The 21141-nt window shown below is 57.0% G+C and overlaps 2 protein-coding genes across 2 annotated transcripts in view; both read left to right on the top strand.

Moving 5' to 3' along the window:
* The first annotated feature begins 1801 nt into the window (after positions 1-1801).
* Positions 1802-19249, top strand: LOC137917951 (E1A-binding protein p400-like). The gene is given in 51 exon segments (XM_068760688.1): positions 1802-3103; positions 3208-3315; positions 3425-3509; positions 5265-5992; positions 6128-6313; positions 6392-6532; positions 6617-6695; positions 6779-6816; positions 6905-6962; positions 7039-7128; positions 7379-7486; positions 7551-7741; positions 7813-7990; positions 8071-8207; positions 8289-8458; positions 8531-8705; positions 8783-8919; positions 9000-9186; positions 9266-9435; positions 9509-9681; positions 9844-10059; positions 10972-11136; positions 11237-11389; positions 11473-11543; positions 11622-11911; positions 11999-12201; positions 12310-12479; positions 12577-12773; positions 12881-12992; positions 13062-13319; positions 13401-13475; positions 13555-13689; positions 13771-13815; positions 14860-15013; positions 15127-15362; positions 15444-15617; positions 15688-15735; positions 15815-15951; positions 16024-16080; positions 16155-16233; positions 16304-16468; positions 16540-16585; positions 16661-16767; positions 16859-17057; positions 17134-17258; positions 17339-17563; positions 17691-17880; positions 17943-18076; positions 18144-18296; positions 18385-18462; positions 18541-19249. Coding segments are annotated over 51 exon segments (9123 nt in total). The 3' UTR covers positions 18826-19249.
* Positions 19250-20563: 1314 nt separating this feature from the next.
* LOC137893043 (E1A-binding protein p400-like) overlaps positions 20564-21141 on the top strand; it is an 8931-nt gene continuing 8353 nt past the window's right edge. The window contains exon 1 of the mRNA XM_068738473.1: positions 20564-20591. Coding sequence (XP_068594574.1) covers positions 20564-20591 — 28 coding nt within the window. The remainder of the gene's footprint in view (positions 20592-21141) is intronic.

Below are 21141 nucleotides of genomic sequence, written 5' to 3'. Positions count from 1 at the left end.
TCTTTTTTAAAGGATTGAATTATAATCTGAACGTTGCTGAGCGTTCCATGTCACGTTTCATGTTGAGCGACGCTGCTTCAGCCTCTGGGTGGACGGAGTCGTGATCCGGGCGGCCCATCGGGGACCTTTAACATCCAGTCGGAAGCGTCTCGGAGCCCTCAGCCGGATTTATTCTGCTTTGATATCTTTCAATTTCTATTAAAACATGTTTATTTGACTTGGTTTGAAATCTAAACAGGTTTTCTTTCCAAAGTATTTCTCAGATATTTCTTATTTACATTTATCAAGAGATAAACAACAACACTGTTTGATAACAATCGTCACTTCCTGCTTTCGCCTCTCGGTGACGGATCTCCATCCGGGTTACTCAAAAGGTCGCTGCGGTCGCCATGTTGCTGAATGAAATGAACTCCAAAACATTGAATACCCGCTAGCAATATTGATATTTTATTTTATCTGAGGAGTCATATTTGTTACAGCATGAGGATATTTGTAAATATGACTTGGGATTTATGAGACCGCTGCAGAAGCCCCATTCCCAGTAAGTAGCGCTCTGGAGTTGATTGTATGTATTTAATCGCTGTCAGCCGGCCTGCTAGCAGTAGCAAGCTAATCATTAGCTTTGGCTAGCACACGTCCCGTAACCAGGCTCCGTAATTAATAAAAGGGGACAGACAGGATAGTTACTGATGCCGCAGCGTAATATTCATGATCCATTTTCAGTCTGTGTGTTATTTATTCCTGCATTTCATGTTTTATCATTCTGATTTTAGCGTTTTAGAACGTTACACAAACCCGGAGAAGGCAGCTGGCGATACCGTCCTAACAATAAAAATGATCAGTTAGTCCTTGGGAAACATGCGAAACGCAGATCATAATGGTTTTAAATTTTATGTCGTTATTATGATGGTAAGACTCGCAGGCTAAATGGCAACAAGAAGATTTTCAACGCTGAGTGTGTCGGCCAGTGTGACGGTATAACTCATGAGCCTCAGTTGCGATATTTAATCTTTGTTTATACTGATGATTGATGCATACTCTTATTTTAAAAAGCAACAGTTCATCAGAACTAAAAAAAATACTCGGACTTACAAAAATTGTAATATGGCCAATGTGATATTCAAATGACATTAAATGTGTGACAGCATATCTTTACTAACTAGAGGATTCATAGCTCTGTCGACGCCTGTCATAAAAGATGGACAATATAAGAAAAAGGTCTAACGAAAGTTATTTGCGTTGTATCAGCAATAATTTTAATAAAAAAAACAATCAATGATTATTGTGTGCATCCTCAGTCGTTTCTTAGTTATCAGCAATTAAACATTTTCCATAATGATGAAGCTGGATTCATTTTTCTTCAGATACAATGTCTTGTGAAATGTTGGGGCTGAACAAGCCACATCTCAGCTTCATGTTTGCTCGATCGCCATGGCTTCAGCCCTCTGTTTCAGAACAGTTTAATAATGTGCATCCATCCCTCCCTCCCCCCAAATCTGGAATAGGATTCAGAGCATAATCTGGATCCAGGTGCACACAGTGGTGGGAAATCACAGATGATCCATGAGTGTACATTTTGATATTCTCTTCTCTAGAAATGATCTTTGTTCTTTTCATTGAGAATGAAATGCAAACGTGATCACGCTAAATGGTGGCTCACATTATGATCTCAGTATTTTTCTTATTGTTCTTTTTTGCTCTTACTACGTGTGATACTTGACGTTATATATTTAAATCTCGTGTGCTCTGCTGTGCCCTCTCCACAGATTGTTGTGTTCAGACACTGTAACTGTGCCACGCAATGCACCATGGGAGTGGATCACAGAATATGCAACGGCAGCTGCAGAGATCGAAGTCTATCAGTGGGTCTGAGGCCGAGGAGCAGCAGCAGCCCATCATGGCCGTTACCCAGCAGCAAACCGCCATCAGCCATCCTCAGTCTCCCGTGAGCACGTTCACCACCGCCGCCAGCCCGTCGGCCCCCCAGTCGCCCAACTATCAGATCATCATGAGTCGCAGCCCCGTCACCGGCCAGAACATGAACATCACTCTACAGAATCACCAGCAGATCACGCTAACCCCCCTCCCCATCCAAAACCCTGCCTCCCCCGGCTTCCAGCACACGACACCTCAGTGGCGGTTTGAGCATGCTCCATCCTCATACATTCAGGTCACGTCACCTGTCCCACAGCCCATACAGCCCCAAAGTCCCACCCAGCACAGCCCGGTCCCTCTACAGGGGGTGGCGAGGCCGGGAGCCCCCGCAGCAGCGCTGGGTGTTTGTGGGCAGAGCCCGACGCGCTTCGTCGAAGCTGGAATGCTGGTGCGGCAAATCAGTTTGGGCAGTCCGTCGGGAAGTGGCCATTTTGTTTACCAGGAAGGGACAGGGCTGGCCCAGATCGCCTCAGCCGCACCTGGCCAGGTGCAGCTGGCTTCCTCTGGGGTGGCAAGCTCCGTGAGGGAACGTCGGCTCTCTCAGCCACACTCGCAGACCGGAGGCACCATCCATCACCTCGGACCTCAAAGTCCGGCGGTCACCGGCGCTGCTCTTCCCACTCTGGGTAGCCCGGGTCACATCACCACTTCCAACCTACCTCCACAGATCAGTAGCATCATTCAGGGGCAGCTGGCACGCCCTATGATGTTTGAGAAGACGTCCCAAGGTGTGGTAGCCGGAGTAGGAGCGACGGCCACAGCACCGTTCGGCATTCCCTCCGCCATTCCACCCTCTAGCCCGTCCTTCCTCGGCCCCACACAAGGGATCCTCTGCAATCCTCTGGCCCCCACCTGCATGGCTCTGGGCTCTGTGAAGAAGCAAGCACCCAAGAAGTTGGAGGAAATGGCTCCGTCTACGCCAGAGGTCGCCCAGCTCCGAAAGCAATGCGTGGAGCATTACAACAAGAAGATGGAGAGCCTGAAAGAAGTGTTCAAGGAATACCTGATTGAGCTCTTCTTCCTGCAGCACCTCCAGGGCAACATGATGGACTACTTGGCTTTTAAGAAGAAGCCCTGCGTTCCCTTGTACACTTACTTGAGACAGAATGACTTGGATATTGAAGAGGAGGAGGAGGAGGAGGAGCAGTCTGAGGTCATTAATGATGAGGTACTGCTCCGGCGGGGCCGCCCTTTGCATTCGAGGCAGTTGGCCTGACAGCCAAATAATGAGTCCTTCCGTTTACCCTCATTCCACTGTCAAATCTGTTTTAGGTAAAGGTTGGTACTGGAAAGGATGGCCAAGCAGTGACACCAGTTGCCATAGCAACACAACTTCCTCCTAACGTTTCTGCAGCTTTCTCCGTTCAGCAGCAGTTTCAGGTAAAAGAAGCGGCGCTTCCATGACGTCGGTTCTTCTTGAGATTCTGCTGAGAATGTTTAGAAAAGGGAAACCCCTTGCTCATCTCTCGGGATGCTTCTTTATTTCCAGGGACACCAAGGGGCTCCCCTCGGCGCGATGACGACCCCCGGGGACATGGACGCCTTTAAGAGGCAGCAGGCTATGGTGCAAGCAGGTAGGGCGGGGCCCGTAGACGCCGCTCTCTCCTCCGTTGCTTCGTTTCCTCCCCGTTTGCTTCGTTTTCTGTTTTTCTTTTCTCCCTCTAATTGCTTCTGCTTTTAGATATTTGGCGTCCTCTGCTAGCGCTCTGTGTTTGAAGTCTTAACCCGAGGAAGGAGAGGGGGGCCTGTCAGGTCTTCAGGAGGTCACTGCTCTGTGCACGAGTGCTTGTGTTTTGCGTTATGAGGGTATTGTGTGTTTTGAATCCCAGATCAGGCTAAGAGGCCCCGGATTGACGTTGGTCGCCATGGGCTGATTTTCCAGCATCCTTTAGGATCACCTGGCGTTCCACTCCAGCAGCTCATGCCGACTGCGCAAGGTAGGAGTGCCACCACCAGGCCGCTGTGTGTTCTGTCCGATGCTGCTGGACAAACGAGGAGATGTAAAAAATCACGCCATTCATCTTCAAACAAACTCCAAGCAGCATCAGCACACAGATCTTCATCCGACCGCTGGACGTCCCGGCAGACCTCAGGAAGTTCAGGCTTAGCTGCTCCGGCTCTCTGTCAGGATAAGTTGGGAAGAAGACAGTCCAAGTCTGGAGAGGCGTAGCCACTCGCTGGGAAGATGCCATGTCTCGAGTTTCCTTTGTTTTATCGGCCGCCCGTTCGTCCGTTCTTGTTCTCATCTTTTTTTGGACAGACCTTCCCGTCTGTTGGATTTTCATCTCATTTGGAGGTGGATCACAGAAAGTGGGAACGCTGGGAATACGTTCACCTTCAAATGGGTTTTGCTTGTTTTCCCATCTCATGACTCCACGTGCCACGCCTTCTTTTGGTTTACCATTGTCATTTGTTCACAGACCGCCCCCCCCCTCTCAGATTGTCAGATTGGCCCCACCATGTCTCATCATTTCTTTGTCCCATGTTACTCCATGGCCTTCGGTTCTGACTTGGCTTCTCTCCTCAGTCTTAGTAGGAGGGGCTTCATGTGGAGGAGGTTTTTGCGATTGTGTTGGTGTGGGTGTGTCAGGGCCGGGTGCTGATGGCGCCTAGGCCAGGTGGAGGTAAGGCAGGCGCTGCTTTAGTGTGCACAGCTCCGCTCAGGCCTGCTGTCTGCAAGACCCCGTGTTTGTCCCGCTCACCTCTGTGCTTCGTGGCTCTGTGAGGCGCTCCGTCGCCGTGGTTTCCGCCAGAATGACGTCGCTTCATGCATGCCCGACGTGTTTCTGTGAATGTCCGCTCTGTATTTTTAGTTCCCCTTTCTTCTCCCTCTCTTTATTTTCAGAAGCTCTATTCCTTTCATTTTCCTCTGTAACATTTCTCTTTTTCCTCTCTCAAAAACTAACGCACGCCTAATTTTAAAGGTTTTTAACCGCATTCTCTCAACATTTGAAACGCAATGTTTTGGTTTTTGCATTAATCAAAGTAGTATTTTATTTGAGAGACGTGTAGATGTTCGCATTGATTTCATTTCTTCTGTAACCATTTTGCTGTTTGACTTTCATGAGTTTCTGCTCTGATCATCAGGAAGTAGTTTATGTCTCTAGTTCTAGTTCTGAGGAGCTCTCATTGGTGAAGCTCAAACAGTCCTTATTAAATCTGTAACTTGTTGAAAGGGGCCTCTCAAATATATAAAGAGACGGAGCTGCCAAACACTTAATGGCGTTTGAATCCTTCATTAACTGAAGACATGGCGAGATTGGCAACGTGTTTTTTGTCCCGCCGTCCCAGCGTTGCTTTCTAGACAACCTGTGTTGCTATGTGCACAGGCGGGATGCCGCCTACTCCTCAAGCGATCCAGATTGCAGGACAGAAGCAGAACCAGCAGCAGTACGACCCGTCTAAAGGACCTCCGGTGCAGAATGCGGCCAGCCTGCATACCCCCCCGCCCCAGCTGCCTAGCAGGTTACCCCTCCCGATGGCAGGACTTCCGCTAGCGCTGTCCCAGCAGGCTCAGTTAGTGGAGAACACGGCGCAGGTGAAGGTGCAGGCGGGTGGGCCCGTCCCGGCCGCGGTGAACCCCCACGCTCAGCTCCAGGCCCAGCTGCAGCAGCAGATTCAGTCGGGACTTCACCTCCATTCCCAGAACACGCTCCAGCCGGGTCAAGCGGTCAGTCTGCCCGAACCCGTCCGTCCGGTTTCCTCTATGCTTGTGTCCGAGCGCTGAGACTGAGACGTCTGTCCCTTCTCTTCACAGACGGTGACGCTCGTTCGTCCCGGGACCGAGTCCAGCCAGGCCGTTCAGAGAATCATGACCAACTCTGTTTCCATGACACCCGTGTCTCCCGCTCCCATCTCTGCCCCCAACGCTGTCCCAACCCCCCACGCTGCTAGTCCAGTCCGCCCCCACGGTTCAAACATCAACCCGAGCACCCAGTCCAAACTGGCGGCGACCAACGGCGTGTCCGCAGTGAAAACCGGCGGCTTTGGTCCCAGCGCGGCGGCGCAGTCCACGCCGGAGGCGTCTCAGGACAAGCAAGTGGAGCAGGCCAAACTGGTGCGTGTAGAATGCGGGTCCACGTAGACAAAGATAAATTTAAAGTTCATGAAGACACACGGTTTGGGTTCTGATCCCGTCCTGACGGTTCTGTGGGCGCGTGCTGAAACCATTCAGGCTGTTTCTGTGTCCCAGGAGAGTCAGGTGCATCAACGCATCTCTGAGCTGAGAAGGGAGGGCCAGTGGTCGGCCAGTCGCCTCCCCAAACTCGTGGAGTCGTCGCGTCCCAAGTCTCAGTGGGACTACCTCCTGGAGGAGATGCAGTGGATGGCGGCCGACTTCGCCCAGGAGAGGCGATGGAAACAGGCCGCCGCCAAGAAGGTGAGGCAGCGCGGGCCGGCCGGCCCAACCGACGGAGCGGCGTCTTGGTGCTGACCGTCTGCCGCGTTTCCCCCACAGCTCGTTCGTACGTGTGCCCGTTACCACCAGGAGCAGAAGAAGAGCGAGGAGCGGTCAAAGAAAGAAAGGGACGTGCGCCTCCGGCACATCGCCAGCACCGTCGCCCGAGAGGTGGAATTCTTCTGGTCCAACATTGAGCAGGCGGGTCTCCTGCTGTTCGTGGGCGTGTCTCCGGATCACCTCGGGACTTAGTTCCCTGCTCTGAACGTCTTTTCTCGCGTTCAGGTTGTGAAGATTAAACTCCAGTTTGAAATCTACGAGAAGCGGCTGAAAGCGCTGCGCCTGCAGAAAGCCCCGCCCAGAGGTAGGCGGTGATCTCACCTTTACCTTCGATCCGGTGCCGAGCCGTCCGTCCTCACCAGGTTTTGAACTTTACCTGTGTTTCAGTTCCCGGCCAGTCAGCAGGTGTGAAAGCCGCTAAAGAGGTCGGTGCGCTGAAACTGATTGACCGAAACAGAGACCGTCTAAATCGGGTCTGCGCTGATTGGTCCTTCCTCTCCTTTCCTTTCGTAGGAAGGAGCGAGTTCAGCGAAAAAAAGAAAAGCCAGCTCGTCTTTATTTGATGAAGGTGGTAAGTTCTAATGAAGGATCGGGGACGTTCGAAGCCTCTTCAGGACCGTTTCGACCTCTTCCTCTCTGCCCTGTAGCCGCCGACGAGGAGAGCACCATCGAGGAGCAGGAGGTTGTGGAGGGCGGGGCGGATCACAGAGTGGAGCTGATCGACCTCGCCAAAGACGGTAGGGGAGCAGCTGTCTAAAGATGGCGCTTATGAATGATGTCATCGTCAGGGAACAGCTGGGACAACCTGATGATGTCATCTGTTTGACCGTTAACGTGTGAAGAATTGCCACATCAGCATTTTCCCTCCTCGTTGCATTCTGGATGCGGCTGTGTTTTTTTTTTTGGGGGGGGGGGTTGTTGTTGTTGTTGGGGGGGGTTCCGAGTTGCTCGTCTTCCTGCGTGACTTGCTCTCTGTTCGGCCTTCAGCTGAGATGCCTCTGGAGGCTTTGATGAGGCAGTACGCCGGCGCCTACGCCGACGGCTTTGAGTGGCCGCATCCCGGTCCACCGAGCGATGAAGAGGAAGGTACCGCTGGTGTTCCTCTTCACTGCCCCTGCACGCACCGGGCCACAGGCAGTACTGGATCTTTATCTTACAGACACGGAGTGCCCTGCAGGCCGCCCACCCGAGGCCGTGCTGATCGACTCCCTGCTCAGCGTGGATCAGTACCGCGGTGCCGACAAGTCCACCCCCCCCGACGCGGATCGGAAGCTCGCCAGAGACATCGCTGAAGTGGCCGCGGCCACGGAGCTCATCCTGCCCAAAGGCAGCTTCAGGACCGCCTCCTCCGTAAGACACACGACTCACGGGACAGAAAAGGAGCGCCGTCCTCGTCTTTAACCGGTCTTTGGGTTCCCCAGACCCGAAGGCCCGCCCCGGTCCTCCTGCGCGGCTCGCTCCGGGAATATCAGCAGATCGGCGTGGACTGGCTGGCGAGCCTCCACAGGAAGCGCCTCAACGGCATCTTAGCAGACGAGACGGGGCTCGGGAAGACCGTGCAGACGGTGGCCTACATGGCCCACCTGGCCGGCCAGGAAGGTGTGCATCCGCTCGGAGGCGAGCCGGACCTCTCGCTTTGAACACTCTGGATCTCGTGATCTGGTTGTCTCTGTCCGCAGGGATCTGGGGCCCCCACCTCGTAGTCGTGAGGACGTGCAAGCTGCTGAGCTGGGAGGTGGAGTTCAAGCGCTGGTGTCCCGGGCTGAAGATCCTTCTGTACCTCGGCAACAGAAGGGAGCGCCGAGCCACGAGGACGGTGCGTTCCCCTCCAGCTGAACGCCGCCCGTCGATGACATCACACGTTAAAACGCCTCGTCGTGTGTTTGCTGCCGCGCAGTGGTGGGGGGAGGCCAACAGCTTCCACGTCTGTCTGACGTCCTACAAGCTTCTGATGAAGGACCAGAGCCACTTTGTGAGGCGGCGCTGGAGGCACCTGGTCCTGGACGAGGTGCAGCTCATCAGGAACCTGAGTGAGAGACACTGGGGGGCCGTCTTTGCTCTCAGAAGGTGAGCTGGGGGACAAACGGACACGCAGGCCGGTGCCGCTCTGTCATTCTGATCTCCGCGTCTCTGCTCCAGTGAGCAGCGGGTCCTCCTCATCAACGCCCCCCTGCAGAACACCCTGAAGGAGCTGTGGACCATGATCCACTTCCTCCTGCCAGGGATCACCAGGCCCTACTCTGACTTCCCCGTTAAGGCCGGCACAGACCAGAACCAGGACTACTGCCACAAACTGGTCATCCGCCTGCACAGGGTGTGTGCGCCGCCCCCCGCCCCCGCCCCCTCTGAGCCCCTCTAACGCTCACTGCTTGTGCTACTTCCCACCCGCAGGTGATCCAGCCTTTCATCCTGCGGCGCTCCAAACGGGACGTGGAGAAGCAGCTGCCCAAGAAGTACGAGCACGTCTTAAAGTGCCGCCTGTCCCGCAGACAGAAGCGCCTCTACGAGGACGTCCTCACCCAGCCAGGGTGAGACACCCGCACTGCCAACGTGACGAAACCTTTGTGACGCGTCCACTCACGCTGTCTGTGTGGGCGGCGCCCCCCAGAGCCCAGGAGGCCCTGAAGACGGGACACTTTGTCAGCGTGCTTCGGGTGTTGATGCGGCTGCAGCGGGTGTGTAACCACCCGGAGTTGGTGGCTCCCAGAGAGAACAGCGCCTCCTACTTCTGCTCCTCCCTGAGGTACGACGCCCCATCTCTGCTGCTGGGGGCGCTACAGAAAGACTCCAGGAAGGTATGTGAGAGAGCACTAACGGAGGAGGAACCCCCCGCCCCCCCCTTTGTGCTGACCTCGCCTGTGTTTCATCTCCCAGACCGTGAACCTGTCCATATTCGATCTGGTCAATAACGAGAACCGGCTGACCCGGTACCAGACCGAAGAGGCGGTCCCCAAACTGAAGGTCACTCAGCAGCTCATAGAGGAGATCTACAGCAGTCCGGATCCCCCGCCGCGCCCCAAGCCGTGCCCCCTGAAACCCATGAGGTCAGCGGTGAAGCCTTCAAAGATGTCCGGCTGCCGTGACGACTGAAACAACCGTTTCTCTTGTTCTGGTCAGGCTGTTTCAGCCGGTGCAGTATGGGACAAAGCCAGAGGGTCGCCTGGCAACCATCACCGGCACGGCAGGCCCGCGTCCTCCGGCCAGCACCGCCGGTCCCACCACCGGCCAGCTGGCCCAGCCCAGGGGCAAGTCCCCGGTCGCCAGCACGACGCCCACGCCGCCCGCCCACGGTGAGAGCCCCCGTCACGGGAGCTTCCTGCTCCGTAGCGCCTGATCTCCAGGGACAGGTTGATGGGATAATTCTGGGACCGTTATGGAGGGGGGAATATTTAAATATGGGGGGGGTGACCCCTAACCTGCAGTCCCATGCCGCCTTGCCTTGTACTTCACAGCTGGAGCAGCTACTCAGAGAGCCCCGACTGCCCCTCCCGTCAGCAGCATCACTGTAGCCTCCTCTGGGGGGGTGCTGGGCGCTGTAGCTCCTGTCAGTCAGTTTGGACTAGGACAGGTCCCCAGGCCCGCCCTGGCCCCCCCCAGCCATGCCATCCAGCCCAGCTTACTGTCTCAGAGGCTGGTTCTTACGTCCCAGGCCCAGGCACGGTTGCCTAGTAAGTGGCCCCCCTCCCCTCCCCCCCCCCCCCACCTCTGCCGCGGCTGAGCGGGCGGCTGCTCTGCACCGAGGCCTCTGATTGGGTTCTGCTGATGTGTGTTCAGTTCATGGTTGTCATGGTAACGTCTTTGAACTCAGACCTGGATCCATATCAGCAGCATCTCCTCCGCCTCAGCCTTCTTCGGCTTCTTTCTGGAAGCCTGCATGTCCACTGGCCGATCCCGCGTCCCGCCACCCCCCCGCCACACTGGTCAACCTAATGATTATGCCCCCCCCTCCCGGTTTACTAATATTCTTTTGTCCCGCGCACCAGCCCAGCTGCAGAGGAAAGCCCAACGCTTTGGTCGCTCTGTGTTTTTCCTTTGCTAGCGTTCACTAGCATCACTTCAAGCATGTGAAAATGGTCCAGCAACCTGCCTCAGGCGTGACCAGACACGCCTCCTCGGTACCGGAAGTCCAAAGAGGGAGACGTCTGAGCGGCCGTCCACTAAACGACACTCTCCTGCTCTTAGCATGTTAGCAGCGTTAGCATCCAAGCTGCTTAGAACCTGATTAGAGTAGCCCGGATAAATTTGACAAAAATGGGCTCCAGCTGTTTCGGCCCATGTGACCACACGGACCAATCAGGAGCCTCCTCGGGGCACGACGGCGCTTCATGCATCTGTTCCAGGCTCTCTGTCTCACCTGAGGATTGCCCCGGTGGCCATTTTCTTTCCCTTTCAGGGTTTGTAGAAGTAGGAGCTGCTGTGGTGGACGGCTCTGATTAACCCCCCCGCCCCCCCCCCCCCTCGGTTCTGCATGTTTTGTGTCTTTCACCCTTCACTAACTGACGCGGAGCACGCGCTGTAATCCGTCGCGTTTCCACGGCCGTCTCTGATGCGGCGCCCGCTCCTCCTCTGTCCCGTTGAAGGTGGCGACGTGGTGAAGATTGCCCAGCTGGCCAACATGGCAGGCGGTCAGAACCGCGTCTCCCAGCCGGAGACCCCCGTCACGCTGCAGTTCCAGGGTAACAAGTTCACGCTGTCCCCCAGCCAGCTCCGCCAGCTGACCACGGGACAGCCCTTACAGCTCCAAGGTACCCCCCCGGTCATCCTGAGACGTGTCCCGCCAGCCGGGCTGGACGGCGCCGGGCTTTCAGACGTCGCCTCAAACATCTGTCACTTCGGTGGTTTTAGGCAACATCCTTCAGATCGTGTCGGCTCCGGGGCAGCAGATCATCCGGCCCCAGGGCTCCATGGTCATGCAGACGGCGCCTCCGGCTGTCCCCGCCTCCAACGCCCCGACTCCGCCCGGGGCATCGCATCCTCTCCCGGCAGCGGCGCCACACGGTGACTCCTCCGCGGCGTCGATGTTCTGCTGTAACGACGCGTTTTCCTTCTGAAGCGCTTTACAGTGAATATTTCTCTTTTAGTACCGGGCGCCGCTACAAACGCCACTTCAGCCCCCTCCAAGCTGGCGGCCGCCGCCCACGCCGCCTCCCAGGTCAGTGCAGAGCCTTTTTGTGATTGTAGACCGGGGGAACAGACGAGGCTCCCTCCCTCCCTCCCTCTCCATCTCTAGGAGTCTTCAGAAGAGAAGACCCGCCAGCGGAGGGAGCGTTTGACCCGCCTGTTTGAAGCGAACGAGCGCCGCTGCAGCCGCCGCGTGTTGTTTGGCTCCGACCTGCTTCAGGCGTGCACTCTGAGCTCGGAGCCCGACCACGCCGCCCCGACGGCCGGAGGCTGGACGTGGGGGGGCCGAGAGAGCTGCATCAGGGCCCAGAGAACCTGCGTGGCCACCACCGCCGCGCTGCGGTCCACGCTGCTCTCTGCGGCGGACCGCCTGGACGCCGCCAGTGGGTTGATCAGCAGGTGAGCGCCGCCTCCTACCCTTCATCTGGTTGAAACCGCGGTTAAGCGTCCGGCGTTGCATACTAACACTTCTGTGGCGTCTTCTAGGCTGGCGTGTGTGGTGCCCCCAGCTGTAGCTCCACCTCCTCACCTCTTTGCAGCCAATCCCCCGGTTCCCTACAGCTTGGAGCAGAAGTCGCGCCGCCGCCACCTGCAGGAAGCCTCCGCCCCCCACAGCGCCGACATCCACCGCTCCGTTTCCACGCGGCGCCATCGCTTTGCTGACATGCAGCAGATGCAGACGGACTCAGGTCAGTGACCTTCAGACCATTTCAGGAGAACCCGACGGAGAGTCTGAACTGAGCGTGACGCTCCTAACCCCCCCCCCCCCACACACACACACACACACACACACACAGGTAAACTGGAAGCTCTGGCCGTCCTGCTCCAGAAGCTCGGCTCCGATGGCCGCCGCGTGCTCATCTTCACTCAGATGATGAAGATGCTCGACATCCTGGAGGCCTTTCTGGATCACAGGCGGGTCACCTACGTGCGACTGGATGAGAACTTCACGCCTGATGAGCAACAGGTAAGACAAAAAAGCTTTGCTGCAAAGCCAGGAGACAAAGCGCCGAAGCTGCGAGTCACGCCTGTGCCTCATGCACGCCTCGTGCACACTCCTGCAGGAGCGCATGAGGACGTTTCACCGGAACAAGAAGGTGTTCTGCAGCATCCTGACCAACCGCTGCTGCTCCGCGGTCGGCACCGTGTCCGACGCAGACGCCGTCATCTTCTACGACACGGACCTCGATCCCAGCATGGACGCGCGCGCTCAGGAGTGGTGCGACAGGATGGGCCGCGCCAAGGACATCCACGTCTACAGGTGATGCATGCTGGGAAGGGAAATCCTGAGACGCTACTGCAAGAAGATGAGAGGTTCCAAGTGCCGTGGCGCCGCTTTTAGCTCCTCCCGTGTCGTTCGCTCCCCAGGCTGGAGAGTGGGAACTCCATTGAGGAGAAGCTGCTGAAGAACGGCACCAAGGACCTGATCAGGGAGGTGGCCGCCCAGGGGACCGACTTCACCTTGGCCTTCCTCACACAAGTAAGATGAGTCTCTGGAGCAGGCCTCAGCGTCCGGACCTCGGCCAACGAGCCCACTCTGTTTCTGCAGCGGACCATCCAGGATCTGTTTGAGGTGGAGGCCGGATTGGAGGAGTTCGTGGTGCTGCACCAGGAGCCCTCGGCCTCCGAGGCCATTTCCCACAGGGTGGCCCGACCTTACATCCAGGCTCTCCACAGCATAAACATGGATGCCCAGGAGGAAGAGCAGGAGGAGGAGCAGGAGGAGGAGCGAGCTAGCAAAGAGTCAAAAGAGGAGGATCAGGAGGAATCATGCCAGAAGGAAGAGTTGAACTCAGTCATGGATCAGGTAACTGGCGTTTCTCTCTGGAAACGGTCAAATGACAGAAAGCTGTGACTAAATGTGTGCATTTATTGATCACTCGATCAGCTCACGCCCATCGAACGGTACGCCCTGCATTACCTCGAGTACCTCCACGTCAGTGACGATGAAGCTGCTCTCAAGGTACCGTGGAGGAAGCATCACGGACCTGTGGCGCAGATTGAACCTTCTGCTCACGGCTTATTTCTGTCGCCTCCTCCAGGAGCGGCTGGAGTCCTCCAAGAGAGGCTGGGAGCTGCACCACCTGGAGAAGCTGGAGGAGGAGGAGCAGGAGGCGCAGCTGATGGAGGGCGATGAAGATCTCTTCACCTACACCAGAGAGGACGCCTACAACATGGTGGGTGGCCGCTGTGATGGCTGCACGTCAAACAGGAAGTGATGTCACGCAGGCGTTGACGTTAATCCTCTGTGTCTGTAGGAGTATGTGTTTGACGCGGAGGACGGCCACACAGAAATCATGCCGGTAAGAAACCAGAGAGACCCCAGAGAGACCCCAGAGAGACCCCGGAGAGACCCCGGAGAGACCCCAGAGAGACCCCAGAGAGACCCCAGAGAGACCCCAGAGAGACCCCGGAGAGACCCCGGAGAGACCCCGGAGAGACCCCGGAGAGACCCCAGAGAGACCCCGGAGAGACCCCGGAGAGACCCCAGAGAGACCCCGGAGAGACCCCAGAGAGACCCCGGAGAGACCCCAGAGAGACCCCAGAGAGACCCCAGAGAGACCCCAGAGAGACCCCAGAGAGACCCCGGAGACACCCCGGAGAGACCCCGGAGAGACCCCAGAGAGACCCCGGAGAGACCCCAGAGAGACCCCAGAGAGACCCCGGAGAGACCCCAGAGAGAAACCAGAGAGACCCCGGAGAGACCCCGGAGAGACCCCAGAGAGACCCCAGAGAGACCCCAGAGAGACCCCAGAGAGACCCCAGAGAGACCCCAGAGAGACCCCGGAGAGACCCCAGAGAGAAACCAGAGAGAAACCAGAGAGACCCCAGAGAGACCCCAGAGAGACCCCAGAGAGACCCCAGAGAGAAACCAGAGAGACCCCAGAGAGACCCCAGAGAGACCCCGGAGAGAAACCGGAGAGACCCCAGAGAGACCCCGGAGAGACCCCGGAGAGACCCCAGAGAGACCCCGGAGAGAAACCGGAGAGACACTGGAGAGACCCCAGAGAGACCCCAGAGAGACACCGGAGAGACCCCAGAGAGACCCCGGAGAGACCCCGGAGAGACCCCAGAGAGACCCGGAGAGACCCCGGAGAGACCCCAGAGAGACCCCGGAGAGAAACCGGAGAGACCCCAGAGAGACCCCGGAGAGAAACCGGAGAGACCCCGGAGAGACCCCAGAGAGAAACCAGAGAGACCCCAGAGAGGATATTTACCAGATATTTTCTAACGTCAGAGATTTGAACCGATGTCCCCCTGATCTGTGGACCGAGTGCCATTTGGTTCTCCCCTGTTCCCTTCCTGATCGCGTTTGTCCCGCTCTGTCCCGCTCTGTCCCGCCTTAGGTGTGGACTCCGCCCACGCCGCCGCAGGACGACAACGACATTTACATCGACTCGGTGATGATGCTGATGTACGAGGCCACGCCCATGCCCGAGTCCAAGCTGCCCCCCGTCTACGTCCGCAAGGAGCACAAGAGGCTGAAGATGGACCCGTCAGGTGAGCGGCTGCCACACGGACCCGGTCATTGATCCCAGCGATCGATCGGGTCACAGAGACGTCCTCCAGGAGGGACGGCGTGTAAGAGGGGCGTCGGGTTTGTGTGTTCGCAGCAGCAGCCAGAAAGAAGAAGAAAGGTCACGGGGAGACCGTCATCCCGCCGCGCTCGCTTTTCGAAAAGGCCAGCATGCTGAAGGTTCGCCGCGAGGGTAAAGACCAGAAGAAGAACTTCTCCCTCAAGCAGCAGGCGCCCTTCGCTAAGCCCCTCCCCTCGCTGGTTAAACCTGCCACGGAGGCCGGGCAGGACAACCCGGAGTGGCTCATCAGCGAGGACTGGGCTCTGCTTCAGGTAGTGGCTCCGCCCACAGCTTCCTTCCAGCCTGAATGTGATCGTGTGAGCGAATGGTGTGTTTCTGGGGGGGCGGGGCAGGCCGTGAAGCAGCTGCTGGAGTTGCCCCTGAACTTGACCATCGTGTCTCCCGCCCACACGCCGAACTGGGACCTGGTGAGCGACGTGGTGAACTCCTGCAGCCGCATCTACCGCTCCCCCAAGCAGTGCCGCAACCGCTACGAGAACGTCATCATCCCCCGGGAGGAGGGCAAGGTAACGGACGCCGCACGTAGGGCTAGGGGGCGCTGCTGCTTTGTCTTCATCTCCGTCTCCAACCTTTCAGCTGGTGTACGAGGCGAACCCCAAGAAAAAGACCAAGAGCATCTACAAGGTGGGCCGACCCGTCTCTCCGTCCGCTCCGTGGTTGACTTCCTGTCCTCACGTCTGTCTGTCTGTCTGTCCCTGTTCAGTCCAAGAACAGCCGTCCTCTGAGGACCTGCCAGATCTACACGCAGGACGACAACGCCATGCACATCCAGCTCTACAACAACCGCTTCGAGTTGATGAAGATCATCGCCGGCAAGAGGAGCCCGCCCATCAAACCGCTGTAAGCGCCGCCGCCGCCGCCCTCTAGGGGGCGGAGGACATCCTGTTCAGTGCGCTCTTTGAACTTTTTCAGACTCGGCATGAATCCGTTCCAGAAGAACCCCAAACACGCCTCGGTGCTGGCAGAAAGGTACGTTTGATGTTCCGACCGGATCACGCCCAGAGACGATCCGCCTAATCTGAGCGCCGCTCTGCCCTCCTCAGTGGGATCAGCTACGACAAGCCCCTCCCTCCCATCCAGGTGGCGTCTCAGCGCGCCGAGCGGATCTCCAAGGAGAAAAAGGTTCTTGTCCGCCGGGTGTCGACGCCTCCTGCGTTTGGGTCGCGCTTCAGCGGTGCCGTGTGTGTTGCAGGCCCTGGCCGAGCAGCAGAAGGCCCAGCAGCAGCAGGCCGCCGCCCCCCAGGTCCAGCCCCCCCCGGGACAGACCCAGGCTCCTGCTGCAGGCCAGAACCAGGCTCAAGGGCCTCCGGCCGCCGCTGTGTCCGGAGCCGCCTCGGTGCCGAACGCCGCCGTCCTGGTGAGACGGGGAACGTCCCCCAGGACGCTTCCAGCCAGCGACTCCTGAACTAAAACCTTTTGTGTTTCCAGGCCGGAGCCATAAAGAACGCCACGGCGGGCGCCGCCATGCAGGCCGGTACGTCCCAGCGGCCGCGGCTCACGTTTCTGTCGGCGTTCCGGGACTGAATTTGTTCCTCTTTGTCCTTCCCAGCCACCGTCGGAGGGAATGTTATCGTGAACGCGGTCGCCGGCGTCCCCCCCAGCCCCTTCCAGGCCAATAAACGGCTGGCGTCTCCGGTCGTAGCCGGCAGCCTGTCGGTGAGTCGCGTAGCGCTGTGGCTAACGCTAACGGTGGCGTTAGCGTTAGCTTTAGCTTTTACTCATTCTGTCGTTGTTCTGGTCGGCGCAGCCTGCCGGGGCAGCCGGAGCCCAGGTGGCACACGCCCAACAGAGGGCCGTCACCGCAGCTGCCCCCGCCGAAGTGGTCGCCATAGCTACGGGCCAGGGCGTTCGTGCCGTTGCCCCGGCGACGGGATCTGCAGTCGTTTCCACCACTCTGAGCCCGGTGCAGTCCCAGACTCGCCCGCTGGTCGCTCAGGTGACGCCAGGTAAGGCATCGGGACACGGACGTGCTGCAGGGGGCGCCGTTTGACGGGTCTGACCGAGCCGCTGTCCCGCCTCCAGCCACAGGTATGCAGTTACCACAAGGAAAGCCCCTCACGCCGGCCCACCTGCAGATGCTCCGCCAGCAGCAGCTGCAGCAGCAGCAGGCGGCGTCTCCTCAGGCTAAAGCTGTGGGCAAACCGCAGGTACGCCCACGCCGTCCAATCACACGCCGGCGCCCCTGCGTGGGGAGGGTCACACGGTAACGTGCGTTCTGTGTCCACAGGAGCTGCTCAAGATGAACAAGCACAAGCTGCAGCTGCAGCAGCAACAGCAGCAGGTAGCTGCAGCGGTGGCGGCGGCGGCGGCTCAGGGCCAGCCGGCCGCCGGCGCCGCCCAGCAGACCGCCCAGGCGCCGCAGGCCAACCCGCAGCTGACGGCCGTGGCGGCACCGAGACCCGGAGCCGTGCTGACCGGCACCACCGTGGCCAACCTGCAGGTGGCTCGACTGGTAAGATGGTGGCCGTCGGTTTACACCAGACAGGAAGTACCTGAATCCATGTCAGTGATGTCACCCCAACGATGGGCGGGGCCAAACGCTCCACGCGCGGTTTCATGCTGGTCGCGTTTCTCCTCAGACCCGGGTGCCCACTCAGGGCCAGATTCAGGCCCAGGCGGGGCAGCCGGCCCAGGTGACCCTCACGAAGCCTCCGGTGGTGTCCGTCCCGGCGGTGGTGTCCTCGGCGGGCGTCAACACGCTGCCGGTCACCGTGGCGGGCATCAGCGTGGCCATTGGGCAGCCTCAGAAAGCGGGTGTGTTCTCGTTGGGTTCTCGCTCCAGGACGTGGACGACCCCATCATTAACCCAAACGGTTCTGTTCGTGGCTCAGGTCCGGTTCTGGCGCCGTCCTTCCCCCAGATGCAGGTCCAGCAGCTGCTGCAGATGAAGAAGCAGCAGCAGGCCGCCGCCGCCGCGCAGCAGAAAGCCACGCAGCCGGCGCAAGGGCTGGCCGTCCAGCAGAAGGTAAACCAATCAGCAGCAGCCGATTCGGTGCTCTGGGATCAGAGATTTAAAGCCGAGCGTGATTCAGATCGGCGCCCAGCAGGTGGCAGTGCAGCCGGCCCAGCAGCAGCAGAAGGTCGCCTACGCCGCCGCCACCCAACTCCAACCGGGAATCAAGACGCAGTTCTTCACCACGTCCATCGGCCAGCCCCCGAAGCCCGCCGGAGCCCCACAGATCCAGGTACGGCGTCCTGCTCGAACGGGGGCGTGGCCTGGTGAACGCCGGTTTGGGTCTTGATGGGAGACCCTCTGTGGACTTTTTCCATCAGGTGGGGAAACTCCCTCAGATCGTGCAGCAGCAGCCGACCGTGGCCGGCATCCAGCAGATGGCGTCCTCTCCCCAGCAGGTATGGGTCCGTCCGGTGGGGGGGGGGGGCCGTGGCTCCATGAAGGCTAACGGATGAATGTTGACCCGCCGTCTTCAGGTTCAGGCTCAGACGGTGACCTCTGCCCCCACCCAGGTGCAGATGCTACCCGCCGGGACGGCGAGCGCCCAGGTGGTCCAGCAGAAGGTGGTGACCGCCGCCACCTCGCCTCAGATCCAGACTCCTCCCCCCCACAGCCCCGCCCAGCAGCCCGCCGCACCCTCCGCAGCAGAGTCATCGGCGCCGCAACCCGCTCAGCCCCTGCAGAACCCCAAGGGTCAAGCTCGCCAGGGCGGCGTCCGGGCCAAGACTCCCGCCAAGCCCGGTGGGGGCGGGGCCAGCTGAATCTGCTGTCCCGACAGTTCTTTGTTGAAATGATCTCAAATTTACCACCACTTAAAATATCCCCCCCCACGACGAGCCGGAGCCACAAACACACCTCCGGCGTGACGGTGCTAGATCGCTGAGGCTCATGGGTAATTAGGAAACGTCCGTTAGAATCGATGTGTTCATAAATAGGCCTTTTATGTCTGTCTATAAATACTGAATGGAGATTAATGCACGTTCCTTTAGCCATGTTTTTTTTTATTGCAGTAAATACACTGTAAACATGTACTTTAGGATTTTGTGTGTTCTCATTATTATTTTTTTATTGATGTCAAGTTAAAAACTGTAAATATCAATGACAAACATTTGTACTTGTAAAGTAGTTGTGTTTCCATTGGGTTTTTCAGCCTAATTGTAATAAAGTGTTTCTTTTATACACAAATTCATCATTTTTTTTGTCATTAAATCTGTTGGAAGTTACTTGAAATCTTGTCAATTCTTATAAAACATTTGTGGTTTGTTGCAGCAGAGAAATATCTGAAGACTTAAATGTGTATAATTCTGTAGTCCACACCTTAATGATGTGGATCAGCTCGTCACTGCCGCGACGGAAACCGCTGTGACGTAATATGTGTGCGACCCGTGTTTACGTTCAGAAACCGCACTTATCTTATCGCTTATTGCTAAACTACGTTTAGGAGCAACTCGGCCTCCCGGTCGGTCCACGCGAACGAGCCTGACGCCATTAATGTTTCATGTTTAGCTAACCGTTAGCTAAACATGAAACATTAATGGCGTTAGCTGCTGACGTGACGAGGGGAGGCGGAGCGTTCTGATTGGATAGGATTTGAGGAACTACGCCGCCGATTTGTTGGATGGACGATTTTGTTTTCGAACGAGGTCGCGTGGATTTAATATTTTTATCTTATCGCGGAGGGAAGAATATTCGGTTTTAAAATAACCGGCTCCGTGTGGACACGCCTCTGTCTCTTCCTCTGTGATGTCATGGCTGAAGAATCCACTTGGTGTCGCTGTAACATCACAGGAAGTTGAACGACCAGCGCGTCAGAAAGAAGTTCCGGGTCAGTTTTAAACATTAATTATATCTGACATTTTTTTTAATTACAAAAACATGGCGCTTCTTGTAAATTAAGGAAGGAACATTTTCAAATCAGAAACAATTTCAACCAGTAAAAACCTGCGGGGGGAAATACTGAGCCAGAATCTCGCTCTGAAAATATTCTTGTGTAGTTCTTTGGCACAGTGGTCGGCTTGAAGTTCATCAGTTCAGTCAGTGGATCGTTGTTTGATGTAGTGTTTGTCGTACACGATGTGATTGGTTGGTTTGTTTGTTTGTTTGTTTTAAAGGATTCTCGAACATTGTGAGACGGATCGTTTTCATCATCTTGCATCAGAACTTTAAACTATGCAGCGTACACCAATCACAAATGATGATAAACCTGCTAATAAATTTGTAATCTGATTACATCCTCAATTGTAACTGATGGAACACAGAAGAACCTGCCCCTGATAGGCCGACCCTTGTCATGAGACTCCGAGAGTCCCTGTCCCTGGTTATTGTCGGTTTTAGGGACTTGTTTAGAATATTTGTGGAACATCGTGGGGGTTCTGGGTTTGTGGGTGGACCAGGTGTCGTAGTGGATCCGGGTAACAGGGAGAACTGGGGGGGGGGCACACCCTTTTCTCTTTCCAACAAGCCCCCACCTCCTAAACAAACTCACACACATGCTGAAAGATGAACGTCCAACAAATGGAGGCGAGAGGTGAGTGAGGGTGCCGGGGCCCCCCCGGGGGCCAGCAATCATGGGGCCCGGTCAGTGGGGGTGGAGCTAAGGAGGGGGCTGCCGCTATCTCACCAGGATATTATTTATTGGCCTACTTTTAATCTCCTGCTCTCCCATTGATCTTGTCCTGATCCGCTCCCACGGCGGGCTCTGCACACTCTGCTCCTCCTCCTCCTCCTCCTCCTCTTCCTCCTCCAACAACGTGAGTGACACCTGAAGGGCACGCACACGCCGCTAGCATTCATGCTAGGTGCGGCTCTGCCAGCAGAAACATCGTTTTCCCAACCGTTGGATGGAAATGTTTGAATATTCCGGATTCCCAGAGGAAGGATCTTTGGGATTCTGGAGATTTGGTCTCCGGTGGAAATGTCACGTTCATATTGTCCCCTTCTGAGTGGAATAACTTCCAAATCCTGGACGTTCATGGCTCCCAGAGGATGCACCCTGATTCTGTGAGCCAAAGGTGGAATCAGGCCCGTTGGACTGTACATCTGGATCGACACATGATGGACCGGATCGGGTCCGGACC

The sequence above is a fragment of the Brachionichthys hirsutus genome, chromosome 4, assembly GCF_040956055.1.
Source record: "Brachionichthys hirsutus isolate HB-005 chromosome 4, CSIRO-AGI_Bhir_v1, whole genome shotgun sequence".
NCBI classification, from domain to species: Eukaryota; Metazoa; Chordata; class Actinopteri; order Lophiiformes; family Brachionichthyidae; genus Brachionichthys; species Brachionichthys hirsutus.
Note: the sequence above shows the minus strand (reverse complement) of the source record. Positions and strands in the feature narration are given on the sequence as shown.